This window comes from Sceloporus occidentalis, unplaced genomic scaffold (assembly GCF_023333645.1).
Source record: "Sceloporus occidentalis isolate IW3139 unplaced genomic scaffold, rSceOcc1.0.p SCAF_11, whole genome shotgun sequence".
In the NCBI taxonomy this organism is placed as follows: Eukaryota; Metazoa; Chordata; class Lepidosauria; order Squamata; family Phrynosomatidae; genus Sceloporus; species Sceloporus occidentalis.
This window is the reverse complement of record NW_028316991.1, coordinates 15,347,623-15,367,207: the sequence shown is the minus strand read 5'-3', so window position 1 is coordinate 15,367,207 and position 19,585 is coordinate 15,347,623. Positions and strand designations below refer to the sequence as shown.

Here is a 19,585-nt window from a genome sequence, read left to right as displayed (position 1 = left end):
CATAAGCCTTTACTATGTATATGTCGCGGGTCTCCATCAGATCCTATTAAATACTATTTTTCTGTTGCAAATTTAGGATTGGGGCCTTGGAATGGAGATTTATGTGAAAAGGTTATTCACATAAATTTTGGCAGGTCAAACCATGTCTGCAAACAGACAGACAAATAATACGTATTATAATAACGGCTTGCCAGGAAAAATTTTAGAACGGGAAAATAGATTTTATTCGCAGACCACAAAAGCACCGAAAGAATGAATTGAACACGCTTAGTTGGGTTGCATTTATTTGGGAGGCGGAAATTGCATTTCCCAATTAATGTACAGCATGCCCCCTGCTTATTACAGGTGGTGGCCCAACTTTGAGGCAACCTAAATTTTAAATGTCCCAGAAGACAATGCAAAGAACTTGCATGAGAACATGCATAGCAATCATGTGAAATATGACAGAATTGACAGAATTTCCAATAAAAATATCAGTAGGCACATAATAATACTACAGGTATTCTGATAGGACACCGTGTCAACAAAAGTGCTGATTAGTAGTGCGTAAAATGTAATAATTGAGGAAACTTTAAAGAAATCTCTCTGATTTAACTGCATATTATACAACGGGCATCCAGGATGTTCCTCTCTTTTTGGTGAATAGACCAATAGACTATGGCCTAGGGAATGACTAACAGAGCAATTTAAATGCCTTGGAACTTTGGGGAAAACTGTAATAGGGGGTTATCTTTTACTGGATCCAGTGAAACAGATGTGCTCAAGCCAGTAAGAGATGAAGCTCAACATAATTTTACTTTAACGTTCCTTAACTTTTCCTTGAATAAGCGTTATTGCAATTTCTCAATACATAATTTTTGCAAGATGGTGTTGCACAATGCTGATTATAAGTGACGATTCATAGGGTACCCAAACTGCACATCTAAATACCTGCTACTCTACCCATCATGTGTTTTAGTTTGATGCGTTTGGAAAGAAGAACAAAATGACTGTATCTCGTAACGACTGGCTGCTCGTTAAAGGAGGCGTTGTACGGGCTCTTTTACTGCAGGCCTTATTTTAGACTGCGGTCTCATCTTAAACGTTGGGCTACAGAGGATGCGGAGGGAAGCGTACGTAAGCATGGATCTTGCGCTCAGTACAGGCAATCAGTGGCGAGAGGAAAATGAGATGGTATTCTAAGCGTTGCACACAGGTTACACTATGAATAGAATCCAGCATTTAGGAAGTCCACAACACACAAGCAGGATATAATTGTTGGGAATTTACATAAAACAAATCCCACTTACCATCGCTATATCGTCACGGCCACAGTCCAGTGCAGCAATCAGCACTTGTTCATGTATTATCCAAACTGCAAAAAGAATGAATATAAAAAAAAAAAAAAAAAGTGTATACAACCTCATAACCAAAACTAATAGACTGATACGAATTCATTTTGGGCAAGTGCAAAAGTGGTTGTTTTGAATTAAAAGTGAATTAAAAAAAATCTAAAGTTATGTAAAAGGGAGGTGCTCAATCTAGCGTTATAAACATTTAATGTCTATACTGAACCTCAACTCACCATGTTTTGTACAAGTTATAATTCACCTAAAGAAAATGTATTATTAAATGACTATTGCATTGTTGGTATAAAGTTAGCCAGCTGATCCCCGCAGCCTTTGTACGGGGGTCCGAGGAGAAAAGACAGAACTTTAGGACAGTGTATTGATCACCGAGTATCTGACTATACGTTACGTATCTTGTACTGTTAAAAAGATGCGATTATTGACAACTAACTCGAGGTGCTAATTTTTCTTTTAATCCCTTGAGAATCATTTTGAAAACTTTACTTTTCATATAAGTATATTTACAGCTTTAGGTATAACTTGTGCAGCACTCCTACTGAAGTCAATGGGAGTAACACAGGCCAATCACATAACTTTTAGCTACGACATATCCGATTGGCTGCCTCTACTTCCATTGATTTATGTGGCATTAAGCTCCTGACTTCAATGGGAGAACTACTGATCATGTGCAGGAAGTGTACTTAAGTATGCTTCCTGTTACTACTTCCTGGTTTCAGGAGAGGCAGGGAGAGGCGGACATTAGTCTCTGCAAAATAGACCACCAATAGGCATTTTCTAAAACAGGGAAATTATTCAGTCTGAGGGAACATTGTAAATGATTCCAGGACCGAACGTAACCTCTAACATGCATTGTAATTTATGTCATTGGGCATGTAAACCAAAACATAAAACATGAAGGTCCCCTAAATAGCACAAAAATATTTGCATTTGATAGATGTGTTTGTACTTTAATGATAGAGAGAACAAAAAAAACAGCTTAAGAATCAAACAGACCACTGATTCAAATATTCTCACTTATATAATCCCTTATACCATCTACTGTCTTGCTGGAAAAACAGTAAAGATCTTAAATTTGCCAAGCACAAAAAGAGTTTATAATACTACATTCTGTACATTCGAGCGGCCCCAAAATGGGATTTTTCCAGAGACAAATGGAAGGTCTTTCGCCATTTTACTTTTTATGTACATGTAAGTCTAGCCACTGATAAGTATGCTTTGATGGAGGTAGAAAAAATAAGGTAATTGAAACATGCTTTGGATAAAAAATAAAATGATGGTAAGGACTGAAAGGAAATCAAACTGGAGATCAACTAGGATCTACCGCCTTAAAGTAAGCAGGGAAAATATGCAGACTAGGCAGACGAACAGGTCCTTATCAGTCATCCACATCTACGTATATACACACCAAAGAACTTCTACAACGTCTGAGCCATCTTATTTACTCTACGTTAAGAAATCAAAAGTTGATTGCCATTAAAGTCATAAAACTGAAGAAATATAGTAACCACCACTAAGAGTTCCTAAAACTCTCTGGTAAAAGACCTGTGTTAGACGGGAACATGTGAACTTAAACTCAAATCAATAAAGCCATTATGTACTGAAACTTTAACAATAGGCAAAATATCACAAAGTTCATGGAATAATGAACATATTACATTTCTTGAACTTGACCAGGGAAAAAAAAAATCTCTCACAGAAAAGCATTTTGTCTTTAGTGACCTGGCATGGTCCGCCATGTCTTCATTATCTTATTTAGCAGAATCGGTAATTGAAAAGCTCCAAGCTCCAAGAGATAGTCTCTTGGAGCTCTCCTTGGTCAAGTTCAATAAATGTAATATGTTCATTATAACATGAACTTTGTGATATTTTGCCTATTGTTAAAGTAGGACCAAGAAGTAGTGCTTGCATACATTTTTTGTCTACATACCCTTATGAAATGGAAGATAAATAAAGAGGATTTTTTTTAAAAAGTGTAAACTTACCACCTCATTATGGTAGACAAACGACTTGGGGCTCCTAATAACATTATTGTAATAAACAATATAACCATTGTTTAAAAACTATAAAAGTCATACCACTAGACAGAATGCGACCCAAAAAGCACAGGGAGAAACATAGCCAAGTTTTATATGGAGGTGCATGCCGTTGTACATGCATAAATCAGGATTTTCAGCGATGTCCCAAACCAAAAGCACAACATATTTTTGTATTACTTGAGAATTAAGAAAAGCACCGGTGCTGCCAAAGTTCACAACTCTACAAGATAAATGAGCTTTTACCATTGGGGCTCTGTTTAATATTGTTTAAAGGTACCAAACGATAGTCCCGTGCCAAAAGGGGTCAGATTTCCTATATGTTAGGTGACCGTTTCCTGGAATCTGTATATGTTGGAACAGCTGCTGCTCACAGGAGACCTAATTATCAGCAGAATGCAATCCTGTGGAGACCAAGCATGGGGTACCCAAAGCAAGGAGAGATGTAATGTATCAGAATGTGCTCTCCGTCGCCTGCTCAGACGACCCACCGAGTGATGACAGAGTGCCGAGCCAATACAAAGTTGACTTCTGTGCCAAAGAGATATTTTGCAGATCTTTCATAGCAAACAAACTACAATTAAGCTCACCAGGCTTGTTCATAACCTTTGAATATACATTTCTGCCTTTGTAAACACACACTCCAATCTGCCGATTTATAGAGTGCTGCCCAATTTGGTTTAGTTCGGGTTTATACAGCACAAATCCATGCAGGAGCCTGATGAACGTATATACATCAATATACAGTGTTAAAAAAAAGATGGCATTAAGTAAAATGTTAGGAGCGATGGCTCCCAGGATATAAAGGAAGCAACACTTGGTAAATTACATCAATATTATTTGTGGAGCTGCTTCTCTGGTGTTTCACACATTATGAAGGCTCTCTGCTGGGGATCTCATGTTATGTGAGGTTTTTGTTACTGTTGGATCGCTCCACGGAGCGACTTACATAATTTGCTGGGAGACAAAAAGCTGTTAAGTCAACCTAATGCATTCCTTTACTATCTCTAGCTTATATAGGCACTTTTTTGGGAGATCTGTGGATGGATCAAATAGGGCATGGCAAATAATTGAATGTGCAGTCATTACTCGAGCAGAATTTAATTGACTTCTTTGTGTGCATTCTGCTGTGAATAGCCGGACAGCACACCCGTTAGTTCAGCCTGTCAGGAGGCGGGCAGCAGCCACTGGAAACCACTCAATTATCGTAATTCACATTAAAAAAAACTTCCATAGAAAACATATGTATACATGCATGCAAGTGTGATTCCTAAAGATCAGTAGTAACCATATTATAATCCACCAAAAAGGAGGAGTAAATTACGGACTATGGATAATCATGTAAACCCAGAAAACAGGAAGCTAAGAGTTGCTTCTTTCACTACTGTAAACATAATGCGCTTTTCTAATACATTTCAATTTATAAAGCACAATTATTTATGATTACAGTATTTTTTAATGATCAATTAGCTTTTCAAACTTAAACTTGTGTTAGCGAACACAACACTGGAACACAGGAGTGAAGGTTGTGAAGGACCTCTGTACACCTATGAAGACATTCAAAATCATCTGTTTCCAGCTCCAATAGTCTTTTACAACATTAACAAAATCTGTGCTGTATTTCTGATCCGTAATTTTAATTGGCAAAATTTGCTTTTCTTTCAAAAAAAAAACTAAACTTCTAAGTGACCTCAAACTTTTGAATGGTATCATATAAGTTACTTTAGTGGACTGGTCTTCAAATAAAATGTATCAGATGCCAGACTTGAGCATATGAAACGGACGAAACCAAAGCAAAGAGCTACAAATTTCCCTCCAAAGTTTGCGGGCTCTTCCTCCCTTCTCTGCCAACCACTTCCGATTTCACGTCTTACATCTTCTTGTTCATCTTCTTTTTTCGTCTGTGGATATATCCTCCCGGGAAAAACCTCCACTAAATTGTGGGAGCTTCAGGTGATGTCCTCAACCCTAATTGGAGGGTCGGTGTAGAGGAGGTTACCAGAAGCTCCCCCATTTTGCCCTAAGACCAAAATGGTGACGTCTTCTCCCCTCGATCAGAATATCGGGGAAAGAACATCACCGCAAACTCCACCATTTTATCCTAAGATAACCTTGTGTGAACACAGAGGCTCAGGATGAGAGGACAAAGACAGAAGCAAGCAGGGAGACAAGAGAAGATATAGAAGAGAAAGGAGAAAAGAACAAGAAGATGTGAGACACAGAAGTGTCGGCAGAGACAGTAGGGAGACATTCAGAGAGCATGAGAGAAAGAGTGAATGAAAAAAGCAAATGTGGGCATGTGGACAACTGACCCGAATTTTAAATCACCCCTGATTTTTGTTCAAAGCGACTGAGCAGGAAACAGAATTTGTTGTCCGAAAACAAATGGGCCAAAAACGAACTGAGAAATTTCTCTGAATGATTTTTGGCCCATTTGCACATGTCTATTAGATACCTAAACAATGTATATCGCACAGGAGCAGTTATCTTGTCTTCCAGTCCACAGGATTTGAATGAGTTTCTGATATATATTGTCAAACGGCTGCAACTCTGGTGGAAACTGGTTCCTTTAGCCTTTGAATAGTTTATGGAATGGTCTGTGCTAAAAGCAGTGACGTAAACCTGTATGTAAAATGTAGGAGTATGGAAAGTGACAGAATGATTTTAAATTGGAAAATAATAGAACATTTCCTAAAAGATCATCTATGAGGAATAAGGGCTAAGGGAGTTTTATAAACATCTTTGTAACAATTTGTTTCCATTACTCACTGTCATCTCCAAGTTTCGAAGCATGTTCATTTAACAATTCTTCACCAACTTGAACGATCTGTTCGCTGTTTCGATAGTTTTCTTCTCTCCATGTTTTCATTTTGTCTCGCATTTCTAGAAATAATTTAAAAAAAAAATATTTATATTTATAGATCTTCAGATCTCCATAAAAAGTAATCATTCTAAAATACACTATAAACTATGTGCAAGGAAAAAGCAATTTCTGGATAGTATGCTAGAATTAGCCAATATTGGGACAAGTACGGTCAGTTGTATAGAGATGTGTGCACCGACAAGCCTGTTCGGTGGTGCAGAGGCATTTGACATATTGGTTTAAAAAGCCAGAGGATAAACTTTCCAGTGACATGTCTGGATTAATGTCTTAACTCATCCCACATCAAAAAATCCTCCTTAAAGGATCATTCTATTGACCCTAAAAAAATTCATTACACATAAAAACACACTGAAGAACTTTGTGAGTACCTTAATATGCATTTTTGACTTTGCGATACAATACCTTTACCTTCTTCCAAAGTTGCAGCACCCCTAGGATTCCCACTAGTGTTGACCGCTAAAGTAACTCAGTTATTTGGCAGGGGAGCACTCATTACAATCAACAGGAGCTCCAAACACGCATGAACGCGGGCAGTCTCAGACACATGGAAATCATGTGTGAGCCAACGCTGGAGCTGGCTGAAGGTGACCACCTTGAATATGTGCAGTCCCAGCAGCATATGTATTTGGCAGAATGCACCACCTGGGGCTATGGGGCAAATGCTCATCCATAGGGATGATTAGATGGAGTCTCTCCATGCATTTCCATGGAAAACTGCAATTCCCAGCTAACACTGCATTAAAATACGTACCTATAATATTTATTGAAGAGTTATTCAGTGAAAAAAAGTGATATCGATTACAAGCAAAACTTACCAGCATGTTGGGGGAAAAAAATCTGAAAATGGACTGACCGTTTCTTACCTACTACTACATATTTCTAAGTTTTTATTTTCATCTCTCAGTCCTGTACAAAATGAATACACTGATATATGTTTTCGGCAACAAACCAACAAAAAAGTGTGAAAAAGCGACATCACACAAAACAGCAAGGATTGGGCATAACGCTTCCATGAAATAACCCAACACCAAGAAACAAAACGTTTCTAAACTCAGAGCTCAAAATATCAGTAGACTAACAATCCTGAGAGAACTCACATTTGCCATCGCTAGATATTACATTTTTAAGCCTAACCAAAACCACCCTTGGGTCAAATTTCCTACGAATGCCTCTGAACAAACACTTCTTGACATAAAGATCCTTGGAAACTATAATGGTACTGTATGAATATCTGTAAGCATGAACGCATCAGCGAATTGGCAAAGGCTGAATACATGGAGAAGCATGGCAGCCAAGTTTCCCTAACCTACCAATAACTTGGCCTCCAAAGCATTCTCCACACCATTATAAATGAGCGCAGTAATGGGTAATGCTATCCTGTAACTATACCCTCTGAAACATTTGTCACCCAAATTTGGAATTAAAAATATTGCTAATTCTGGCTAGTGAAAGATATTCTTTACGGTATCATTTCTCCAAGGAGTAGCTAGAGAAAAATGTGCTTTAACACAGCCATTTATGACACCTTAGAATATAAGCTTTCTTTTAATGAAGAAATAGACTTTTAATAACATGTTAAACACATGCACATAATAGGAAACCAAGTTCTAGAAGATTCATCATACGTATACTATGAAACAGAAATAACGTGGTGAGAAATGAGGAATATTTGTTAAATATTTGGATAGCTATTTATCTAGACAGGCAAACATTCAAACAGATCTTTGATGTTTACTGACGTAAACCCTTAAATCAGGGCCAACCATTCTCAACTTCATCAAAGGCCGAGATGGCTATGCAATATGTATTATTAAATTGGTGAGATTACTTCAGAGAAATCCTTAATCCATAATATCCGGGGGCGGGGGGGTATAGAAGGTTAACCTTATCATTTTACATCTACATAAGAAAAATTATCCTGTTTTTTTTTTTTCTACATGTATAGGATGGTGAACGTGACAGTGGTATTGTACATGACAAGCTGTGAAAGGCTTCCTTACATATATATATTAAACTCTAAAATATCACACAGATATAGGCTAAAAAAAATAAAAAATCATACGTTTTACATTAGATATTTCTAACATATATAAGAGACATTTTAAAATGATTTTCTTCTGACAGAGTAGCGGCTATATGCAACAAAAAGTGAATTTCCCCAAAACCAACAAATCAAAATCTCCTAAGAAATAGCACCCAATCTTAAGTGACAGGTATTAAGAAGAAAATATGCCCCCCCCCCCTTCTGTTATTTAATCTAAATATATATTTTAATCAAGATAAATGTTGGTAGAAGGAGACAAAGCTAAAGATTCCTAAAATATTTTGTGGTATAACATCTGCACAAAATATCTTCAAGTAGTTCTACAGAACATCAGTGAGCCATCAATCAGCAGGTGATTTTTATTAAACCTTCATCATAAATAGCATAACCAATACGTTTTTATATACCAAAAACTTAAGCCTTTAATTATATTTGAAATGACAAGAGAACAAAAAAAGAAGAAACTATTTTTCCGTAATAAAGATGAAGCTGTCCTGACCAGAAAAAACAAATCACAGGCCAGGCTAAATAACTGTCACGAAGCAGTAAAGGCCCAAGGAAGTCTGCAAGAACTAAAGATCCTCTATGGATAAAAACATTTCTTGTATGCGTCTAAAAACCGTACATGGCATTTGCTCAGATCTTGAATATGGTTTCCGAATCAAAAATTGAGAAGTTACTCTTATAATGAACAGATTAATGAAAGTCCACTTTTGATCAAAGAACAACCCCTCTGTTAATTTGAGGCAATATATTGATTGAATTGTAGAAACATAATTTTCATAGGTGACATGAAATATATATCCAACTAAGTACAATTAGCCTGAATTTTATGACTTTTTATGCTTATGTATTTAAGGTACACTAAATCAACTGCATAGACAGACACAGTTCTACTTAACCAAGAGGTTCTTTTCCCACGTAGAGGAGTCCTCCATACCTCAGGTAGGGCAGGACTCAAACACTTAAAAAGCCTCTTTCAGAGAGCCCCAGTGAATAAAAAAACGACTACACAGAAAGCGAAATACAATGTAAAAAGACTTCATTCAAAGAAAATAAGGGGACAAATGTGTCATGAGGGATCAGCCGGGAAAAGAAGTTCCCTGCCATCCCATGTGACACTGTGGACAGATATACCAAGACTTAAGAAATGGTGGGGGAAAAAAGAAGAAAAAAAAATAGCCTCCAAAACCTTCTGACCAAAAGGCAAGTCTTCCTTAGCCATGCAATCAAGTCTATAATGCTGCCCTGGTCAGGAATGATGAGGGACCTTTCCGCCTAGGAGGTAGATATGGTGCAAGTAGAGTGGGCTCGGATCCCAGACGAGGCAGACTGACCAGCGGCAGGATAAGCCCAGACTGATGGCCAAAAATAATTCCACGAAAGAGTGCTTAAAAATACTTAAGGATTTAATTAGGACTGGACGAAGCCAAAAAAAACACTGCCTGAAGGGCAGAGTTCATTCTAAGTAGATAGAGCCGGTTAATGTAAGACCTCCTCCTTCGTCAACTGGGGAGACAGAAAAAAAGGTCGACAACACAATCTCCTGGTTCTTGTGGAAGGCTGACTGTGTTGGGTGTAAACTCAGGAGGCAGAGGCAGCACCACTTTATCCAGAAAAAAACCCCAAAAAAACAAAGAAATGGTTCCTTCATAGATAAGAGCCCAATGTTCGCCCATATGTCTAGCGGAGGTAATGGCCACCAAAAACGCTGTCTTTAGGGACAGCAAAAAGAGAAAACGACTGAAGAAGCGGATTCTCTGAAAAACCAGATTAAGATCCTAGGGAACCATATTGGCGACAGGACGTGGTCATATCAGATAAAGTGGGGCTCTCTGGGAGGGGCTTTTAAGTCCTTCCTTACCTCAGGTACGGAGGAGGAGTCCTCTCTGTGGTGTCACTTGGGCTGGAGATAAAAAACTCAAATGTGTACACCTAAAGTCTTTAAATCTTTAAAAAAAATCTTTATGATCTATTCACTAGATCAAGCTTAATGCATAACATTGTTCTATGACCTTATTGAAAGTCGTGGTGATCATGTTCAAGCCTAAGAAGTACAGATATTTATACGATAGCTTGAGGATTCAACTAGTCATGTCATTCTTTTGATATATTTTTGGCTGTTAAACTCTTATATGTGCTACTGGTTCCTATATGTTTATGACTATATGTTCATTTAAAGAACTAACTGAATAATGCAGCATTATATTGAAATTTACCAAACAAAATACACTCACTGGCCACTTTATTAGGTACAGCTTGCCAGTACCCCCTTTTGCCTTCAGAAATGCCTTCATTCTTCATGGCATACTTTCTACAAGGTGCTGGAAACATCCCTCAGAGATTTCAGTCCATATGGACATGATGGCATCACACAGTTGCTGCAGGTTTGTCGGCTGCACGTCCATGACGCCAACTTCCTGTTCCACCACATCCCAAAGGTGCTCTATTGGATAGAGATTCTGTGACTGTGGATGCCATTGGAGTTCAGTGAACTCATTGTCATGCTCAAGAAACCAGTTTGAGATGATGTGAGCTTTGTGACATGGTGCATTATCCTGCTGGAAGTAGCCATCAGAAGATGGTTACTCTGTGGTCATAAATGGATGGACATGGTCACCAACAATACTTAGGAAGGCTGTTGCATTTAAATGATGCTCAGTTGGTACTAAGGGGGCCAAAGTGTGCCAAGAAAATGTGCCCCACACAATTACACCACCAGCCTGAACCGTTGATACAAGGCAGGATGGATGCATGCTTTGCTGTTGTTTACGCCATCTGAATGTCGCAGCTGGAATCGAGACTCATCATACCAGGCAACGTTCTGCCAGTCTTCCGTTGTGCAATTTTGGTGAGCCTGTGCGAATTTTAGCCTCAGTTTAATGTTCTTAGCTGACAGGAGCGGCACCCAGTGGGTTCTTCTGCTGCTGTATCCCATTTGTTTCAAGGTTCGACGCGTTGTGCGTTCAGAGATGGTATTCTGCATTACTCGGTTGTAACGCGTGGTTATTTGAATTACTGTTGCATTTCCTCATCTTAAACCAGTCTGCCCATTCTCCTCTGACATCAAGACATTTTCATCCACACAACTGTTGCTCACTGGATATTTTCTCTTTTTCAGAACATTCTCTGTAAACCCTAGAGATGGCTGTGCGTGAAAATCCCAGTAGATCAGCAGTTTAAACCTCAGCATGTTGTCTTGACTAAATGCTCTGAGTTGCTGCCATGTGATTGGCTGATTAGCTATTTGTGTTAACAAGCAAATGATCAGGTGTACCTAATAAAGCGAGTGTATATATTTGTTGGTTACATTTGGGTTCCTCAGACAAGTTATGGACTTCACAAAACCCTGCAGGGCTGAAAGCTAGCCTAAGGACCACCTGTTAGACAACAGCATTGTAAAAGAATGGTGCATTATTTAGGGTATCTTTTCTTGTCAAGTAGAATGACGAGCAAGTATTTTGAGAGAAAGGATATTAGTTATATTCCATGGAAAGTAACAATTATGGCAGGGACCACATGCACATTAAGACAAAAAGAACTGGTGCCAGAGAAAAAAATTGCACACAAACAAAGGAGTTGTCTAAGATACAGTCTAGAAGTGTGATTTTCCTCCTATTAGCCTTCATGGGTCCACTATTATGCATACATTACACATCAACATTTGGAAAGACACTATAGTTGCGTTATATTAATATGTTAGGGAAGGATATGTATAAATTATAAGTATGAGTTATTTTCATAAGAACATGGTTCATACGAAATTAAAATATATAAATAATCCCAAAATACAGATAGCACTTTACTGATTAAGAATTAAGAATTATGACAGTAACCCGCCGAAGTAAGACACTACGGGTTATGAGCTTCTAGAGCTAGATGGCGGTGTTTATTCACCAATCCATAAGTTGAAGAATGTATGTAGAATTTTATTTATTTAGCGTTAACAGATGTACTTAGCACTTTGCAGTAAACAAGTATAATAAGGAGGAGGTACAATAAGAGCAGTCATAGACAGCAGTCTACAGACATCACAAAAAGAGGTCCTTGCACTATAGAGTTTACAATGGACTCTCTAATTTAACTATTCACTGTGCAGGGATTATACATTGAGGTTTTTCATGCAAGAGGGCCATGCAAAACGTATGAAATCCAGGACCTTTAATGCTTTATGACAAGTTCAATCATATATTGTGCATTAACAAATCTACCTGTCATGGGGGAGCAAAATGGTGATTTCATGAATACAACATTACCTGCAATACCCACAAACACACACATATAACTCAAACATTATTTACCTTCCCAAGTAACATCATATAGGTCTGAAATTTTTGCCATCTTCTACACTGCAAAACAGCAAAAAATATGTTATTTCCTATATATATATATATATATATATATATATATTATACATACACACATTGATATATATATATATATATATACAGTGCCCTCCAATAATATTGGCACCCTTAGTAAATATGAAAAGATGTTTTGGGGCTGTTTTTCTGCCAGATAGACATTAAATTAATACCTAAAATAGCCCCCAATTGGATCTTCCAGCGTAAAAGTGGTCCAACCATGGCCCTCCCAGTCCCCTGCTACGAACCCCATAGAAAACTGAAGAGGACCGCCCTTCAGCGTCGACCTCGAAATCTGAAGGATCTAGATAGGTTCTGTACGGAGGAAAGGTCTCAGATCCCTTGCCATGTATTCTCCAACCTCATCAGACATCATAGAAGACACAGAGCTGTTATCTTGGCAAAGCGAGGTAGCACAAAGTATTCACTAAAAGGGTGCCGATAATTTTGCCACACATATATTTCAATATTTTTTTTGTGCCGTGTTGGCAGTTGTTTGATATCAAAAAGAGCAGACTATTTTGTGTATTATTGTTGGAGAAAACATCAAAAGGTTAAACAATAATTAGACAATATTTCATAGCATTCTTCCAAGACTACCAATATTAGTGGAGGGCATCGTATATATATCACAAATACACAATGTTATTCTTAGAACATCTCGTGAATTTTTTTTTAATATAGGTCAATACCATGGCTTACAAACAGTAATATTTAGAATATTTTTTAAAAAAATGCCTGTGTTATGGTTTTGTTTCAAACTATAACAACTATCACTAAAGCTTAAAGTGATTGAAACAATTATGCAACACAGGAAGCATAAACACATCACCTTCTTATACATCCAAGGTTATTCCCAAAATTATGTAATAGCTTTATGATGGCTCTTAAAGGTTCATTTCTAAATGCACAGCACGCCCGCAAACACCCTCATGTATTGTTATATTCCCAAGCAGTGAGGTATGCCCGTTTTATTCGCTGTAAATCAATTATACACGTAGTGCATTAGAGACCAAATCTCTGGACGATGTATGACATAGTAAAACAAACAAATCATCTGTCGGAGGGCGGGAGGACGCAATAAAACCGCACGACTGGATAACATTGTTATTAGGATCCAATACCTGGAATCCGACACCCGAAGCACACAACGGACAGCTGTTCGATGGAGATTCAGTAAGCACCGGGCGCGACGCGTGACGTCACTGTCGCACTTCATTGGCGTTAGCTGTACAGGCGGCGCAGCGCGATGACGATCGGGGACGCGCGATTGGCGCGCTCGTGATGACAGAACCTGAGGGGTTTAGGTCTTTGTCGTTCTAGTTGTTTCTACGGGCATTTGGTGCCTCGTGCTGGGTTGGGTGATTGTATTTCCTTATAGGCGGTGGGAATAATGAAGTAAAGGCGTCTCTCCTGTCGAGTTTCTTTGTTGTCGCTATTTTTACTTCACTCCTAATAGTCATGGTTGGGTTAGTGGGTTGTGTAATTTGCTTATATACTCTTATTTATTTTAAGATTTTTACAGGAAATTTATGTTTTATTATAATTCTTATTAACAACAATTTTCCTTTAGCTAGTTAAGTGGGACTCACTAATTCATAGGGAGATAGCTAGTTGCCTAATCATAGATGCCCCAGTATCCTCCCAATATCTAAACTGCCATTCCCTAGAACACTATGACAATTGCCCACCAGTAACCTGCTCTATAACCACTAACTAGGTATAGTTTCTGCTAGTTGTAGAATCCCTCCTGATGCTTGGAACATGTGTCCCACATGATGCCATTCTGATTTCATGTAGGACGTTTATGTGATGAGCCCTCTGGCTAATCTGTTTTTTTCTTTTTCTATAGTTATATATATTATATATTTTTTTTGTTGTTTAATGCTAGCATCATACATTTTAAATTGTAGTTTATATCACCGTGTAGGCTCATATTTTGTCGGTTCTAAAATGAAAAACACCAAATTTCCACTATTCTACAAAATGAAAGTAGAATAATATATTTTGCACCTACTTTTGTGGATAACAACTTCCATCACACTCAGCCAAGCTGATAAGGGCGATAGGAGTGGTGGCCTACAAAAGCGGGTGCACGAGAAAAGCAAAAGGTATTCTACTGTTAACTCTACTGTTAATTACTGTAGACACCAACTAGAAATGACACCTGGCTTGATGACTTACAGCAAAGAGCTTTTGTGGAATATTCAATCGATGGAGCATTTGGGGCACTGTGACCATAGTGACACTGGAAATGAATTAAAAAAAGGAAACTAGTAGAAGCTCCAGAAAACCACTGAATTTTAGGAACACCAACTTCTTTTTTTTTATAAATTCTCCGTTTATTGAAAGAGTCATAACAGAAAATACCAAAACACAGCACAGTGCACCAAAATGTTATACAGTCTCATCCGAATACGCATAGATCTCGTAAAAACATTGATCGAGCATCAACCAGAGAACCGTTCAAGGAGACAGAAATCACAATAGCATATAAGAGGCAGTACAAGTGACGGTTGTTAAGTGATGCATAACGAGTAACATGAGACACATAAATGTAAAAACCAACTGCATAATGGTATGTGTAGGAACCAACATTTTAAGGGCATCCCTGTAACCAATTGGGATACAATTTGTACATTAAGAAACGCCAAAAGATAGGTAGAATATCATTAAACTTAATTGAATAAAATTCGCCTATAAGCATGTTGGATTTTGGAAAAAGAAATACAAAAGAAGTAAGTGAATGTGATCAGGAAAAAAAGATTACCATTTATAGTATGTACAGTGGTAAGAAAAAGTAAATTAACGCTATCTGATTTTCTGCATTGCTTGTTAATAAAATGTGATGTATAGACAACACACCTCAAAAAGTTCTTCCACTAGGTGTGGATCAGACCTGCACAATGTTCAGGAGGAATTTTAGACTGTTCTTCCTTACAGAACTGCTTAACCCCTTCGCGACCTTTGCCGGTTCAGGACCGTCATGACATGAAGGTCACTAAATGACCTTTGACGGTCCTGAACCGTCAAAAAGTAAAATAAGCTTAAAAAGTGATCAACGATCACTTTCTTCGCTTAAACGGCGTTACTGTAATGCCTCGATTTCGAGGCATTCAGGCCCACTTTTGAAGGACTTTGCCGCCCCGCACGTTTTTTTTTTTGAAGCGGAGGAGAGGGAGGGGCGCCGAGTGGTTTTCGCTTACCCGCTCGGCGCCCCTCTCTCTCCTCTGTGAGCCCTCTAGCTTCGTCTCGGTTTGTAATGCTGAGCTGGACTGTTTAACGGTAAGTACAAAGGGGGAGGGTAGATAAAGGCGTCGGCGAAGTTTAAAATGCCGCATTTTAAACTTCGCCCCAGGCAGCATTAAGTCTTGGGCCGGCCCTGCTTATACCCCTATATCCCATTCTGGCATTTAGGGGGTTAAAATGCATATTATGGGGCAGAGTGGCATATAGGGAGGTATAAGGCATTCCAGGAGGCAGAGTGGCATTAAGGGAGTTAAAAGGCATTGTATAGAGCACTCTGCCTCCAGAAATGCCTTATACCCCTATATGCCACTCTGGCATTTAGGGGGTTAAAAGGCATATTATGGGGCAGAGTGCCATATAGGGAGGTATAAGGCATTTCAGGAGGCAGAGTGCTCTATTAAATGCCCCCTTAACGCTACTCTGCCTCCTGAAATGCCTTATAACTCCCTATATGCCACTCTGCCCCATAATATGCCTTTTAACCCCCTAAGTGCCAGAGTGGCATATAGGCGTATAAGGCATTCCAGAAATGCCCTATGCCCCCATTTAACACGCACACACACACTTACCGGTGCGGGGAACTCTGATCTCTGACAGCCGGGGAAGGTATGCGCGACGGACGCAGATCAACCCCCGCTGCTAGCCACACCTCCTTCCGGCTGCAGCGGACGTTGTCTACGTGGATCGCGTAGACGTCAACCCGCTGCCCCGGCAATACAGCAGGAAGCACCGGTAAGTGTGTGTGGGGGGGGTTGTTAAATGGGGGGGGGAGACAGGAGGATCCAGGTTCCCTGCAGCGGTGCGGGGGATCTGGATCTTAGTCTCATAATCAGACCTCTATTTGAGGTCTGATTAGAAGACGAGGGGTATTTTTCAGAGCATTTGCTCTGAAAAAAACCTCGTCTTATAATCGAGCAAATACGGTATTTAACATAATTTGTTTATTAAATTATTTTAAATAAATGAAACATTTACATTCATTTTTGTTATCCGATTAATCGAAAAAATAATCGGCCAGCTAATCGATTATGAAAATAATCGTTTGTTGCAGCCCTAAACCTAAGTAAACAAAATCAGATTTTGCCAATGCAAAATTGTAATCTTTCTTTATCTGATCGAGATGTCGTCTATCCATATTGACATCTAATATTGTTTTGTTTACGTTCATTTTATATTTAGAGATGAGGCCGCATGCTTTAATCTCTTCCATTAGATGAGTGAGTGATTCCTGTGGGCTGGTAATCGTAATTAACCCCTTCAGGACCAGGATTTTTAAACTAGGACTGGAGCCGTTTTTGTGTTTTTGCCATGTCTTTCTTCAACTGTAATTTCTCTCTTATCAATTGGTGCACCCACACAAATCATATATTGTTTTTTTCAGTACAAGTAGGGCTTTCATTTGAAACCATATTAAGCTGGGTAGTACATTGTTTTGTTTGAAATAAACTGAAAAAAGTGGGGAAAAAATGAAAAAAACGCATTTTTTTACAGTTTTGTATATATACAAATTGTACACACATTGAACCAATGGGAAAAAATTATCCCAAATATATTCATTAAGTTGTCCTGATTTGGAAACCACCCAACATGGCCAGGATTTTTATCTATTTTGACCGGTATAGGGCAAATATTGCAAGGCATGCATCACGTTTTTGAAATGTAATTTTTTTCAAATTTGGCATGGTAGTCTAATAACTGCAATAGTTGTCACAGATACTGATTATCCCCCCAAAATGATATTTTTATGAACAGTAGATAAGTCAAGGTGTACAACTAGGGTCATTTTGACACTTTTCAAACAGGGATTTTGTCGCCAATTGCTGGCAAATTTTGAGGTATTTTTACATTTTTTTTGTTTTTTTTTGCATATGTTGCAATGTTGCTTTAGATTTTATATTATATTTTGTATAGAATATGTGCAACTGCAGAAAAAAAACACCAAATTGTGTTCACCAACATTCCCCGGTTCCAACAAGGCCTCACATGCATGGTTCATGCATTTTTTGAGGAAGCTATGAGGGCAAAACTCGAACATGCGCATTTTAGTTTTCAAATTTGGAATTTTCAGAAATTGGTTTCCTGGGCCCATATCCCATTTGGGACATTTTGGAAGCCCCCCCACTGTAAATTACCCCATAAAAGTATATATTTATGAACAGTAGATGAGTCAAGGTGTTCAACTAGGGTAGTTTTGACAGTTTTCAGCCATTTCTTCACTGATGTCTGCCAAACTTCACAGGGAAATTATTTTATTGCGTTTTTAACGCATACATTTCAATGTTGCACTGAATTTCTTGCACACCATAAGTGCAACAATGGAAGAACATTTTGTTCACCAACATCCCATGAGTCCAACAAGGCCTCACATGCATGGTTCATGCATTTTTTGAGGAAGCTATGAGGGCAAAACTGGAACATGTGCATTTTTTTAAATATTTTTTTTTATCAGATTACTTGTAAGTGACAGGTTTAGGCCGCTGACTTCAATCAGGGAGACCGATCAATAATCAGCGACTTAAAATGTCACCGACAAGTGATCAGGTAATAATTATGATTTATTTATTTATTAATAATTTGTGTTTTTTCATAATTAACCTAGATGACCTCCTCTCTCTTTGTAGAGCAGGGTCATCCGTGGGCTGCCATAATGATCCGATCACTCCTATTGGCCAGGAGCGATCTGATCAGCCCAGCTCAGCATTTGACCTGGAAGCACCCTGGACTTTCAGGTCAGTGCTGTTATTTTTTTTTTTTTATTATTATTATTTTATAAAAAAAAAATTTAATTTATTTATTTTTAATTTTTTTTTATTATTATTATTTTTTACTATTTTTTTAACTCTTTCAATGCTGATGCTCCATTGAAGCACAGCATTGACTGATATTTAGTCCCCACAAGCTTGTGGGGACTAATATTAACCCCTGCAATGCTGCGATGGGGGTCATACACAATCGCAGCATTGAAGGGGTTAATTGAGGAAGAGGGAGGTAGGGGTTAACTTAGCAAGGGGGCTTCACTCATGTGAAGACCAAAGAACCCTGTCTCCCTGTCCCTGAAGCTGCCTCTGGCAGCTGGGACACAATCTCCCATAGACTGGAGATTGTAGGGGAGGAGTCTCTTTGATCAGTCCTACAGGACTGATCCAAGGACTTCTGGGGGCTCGTTTTTGTTGTTGCTGGTCTGCCTGGGCTTCCAGGCAGACCACCAGCAGCAGAGCCCCCTACAAAATGGGAATTAACCCCTTCAATGCCGCGATCGCGGCATTGAAGGGGTTAACGCTGCACTGACGCTCTCGTGGAGCGATCAGGCAGCAGGGGGTTGTTGGGTCAGGTCCCCACACTTGTGTGGGGACCCATTCAACACACCACCCCCTTCTCTGAAGCTGCCTAGAGAATCACTCCGTGGGAGTGATCGTGGGCTTGGGGGCGGGTTTACAGAGGCTGCGCTGTCTGCCCAAACTCCTGGGCAGAGAGCAGCAGCAGCGCCCCCATGATCACCACGATTGTGGCGATGTGGGGGCGTTTTTTGGAGGAGACGTACCTGGTACGTCCTGGTACGTTCTTTATATTCGATGGGAAAGCCTTGAAAATTAAGATTGTCTCTAATACGGATAGCTAGTTGCTCAACAGACATAATGTACACGAGTGGAGACAGAGGGCAA

The 19,585-nt window shown here is 38.9% G+C and overlaps 1 protein-coding gene across 2 annotated transcripts in view; it reads right to left on the bottom strand.

Moving 5' to 3' along the window:
- The window catches only part of LOC149305626 (ER membrane protein complex subunit 2-A), a 30,692-nt gene extending 18,041 nt beyond the window's left edge, over positions 1-12,651 (bottom strand). Inside the window, exons 1-3 of one of the 2 annotated variants that reach the window (XM_089477443.1) lie at positions 12,612-12,651; positions 6,152-6,265; positions 1,290-1,381 (exon numbers count right to left, since the gene is read on the bottom strand). In XM_089477443.1, the coding sequence (XP_089333569.1) occupies positions 1,290-1,381; positions 6,152-6,265; positions 12,612-12,651 (246 nt within the window). The remainder of the gene's footprint in view (positions 1-1,289; positions 1,382-6,151; positions 6,266-12,611) is intronic. The other variant, XM_089477444.1, reaches the window with a different exon arrangement.
- Between the last annotated feature and the right edge of the window lie 6,934 nt (positions 12,652-19,585).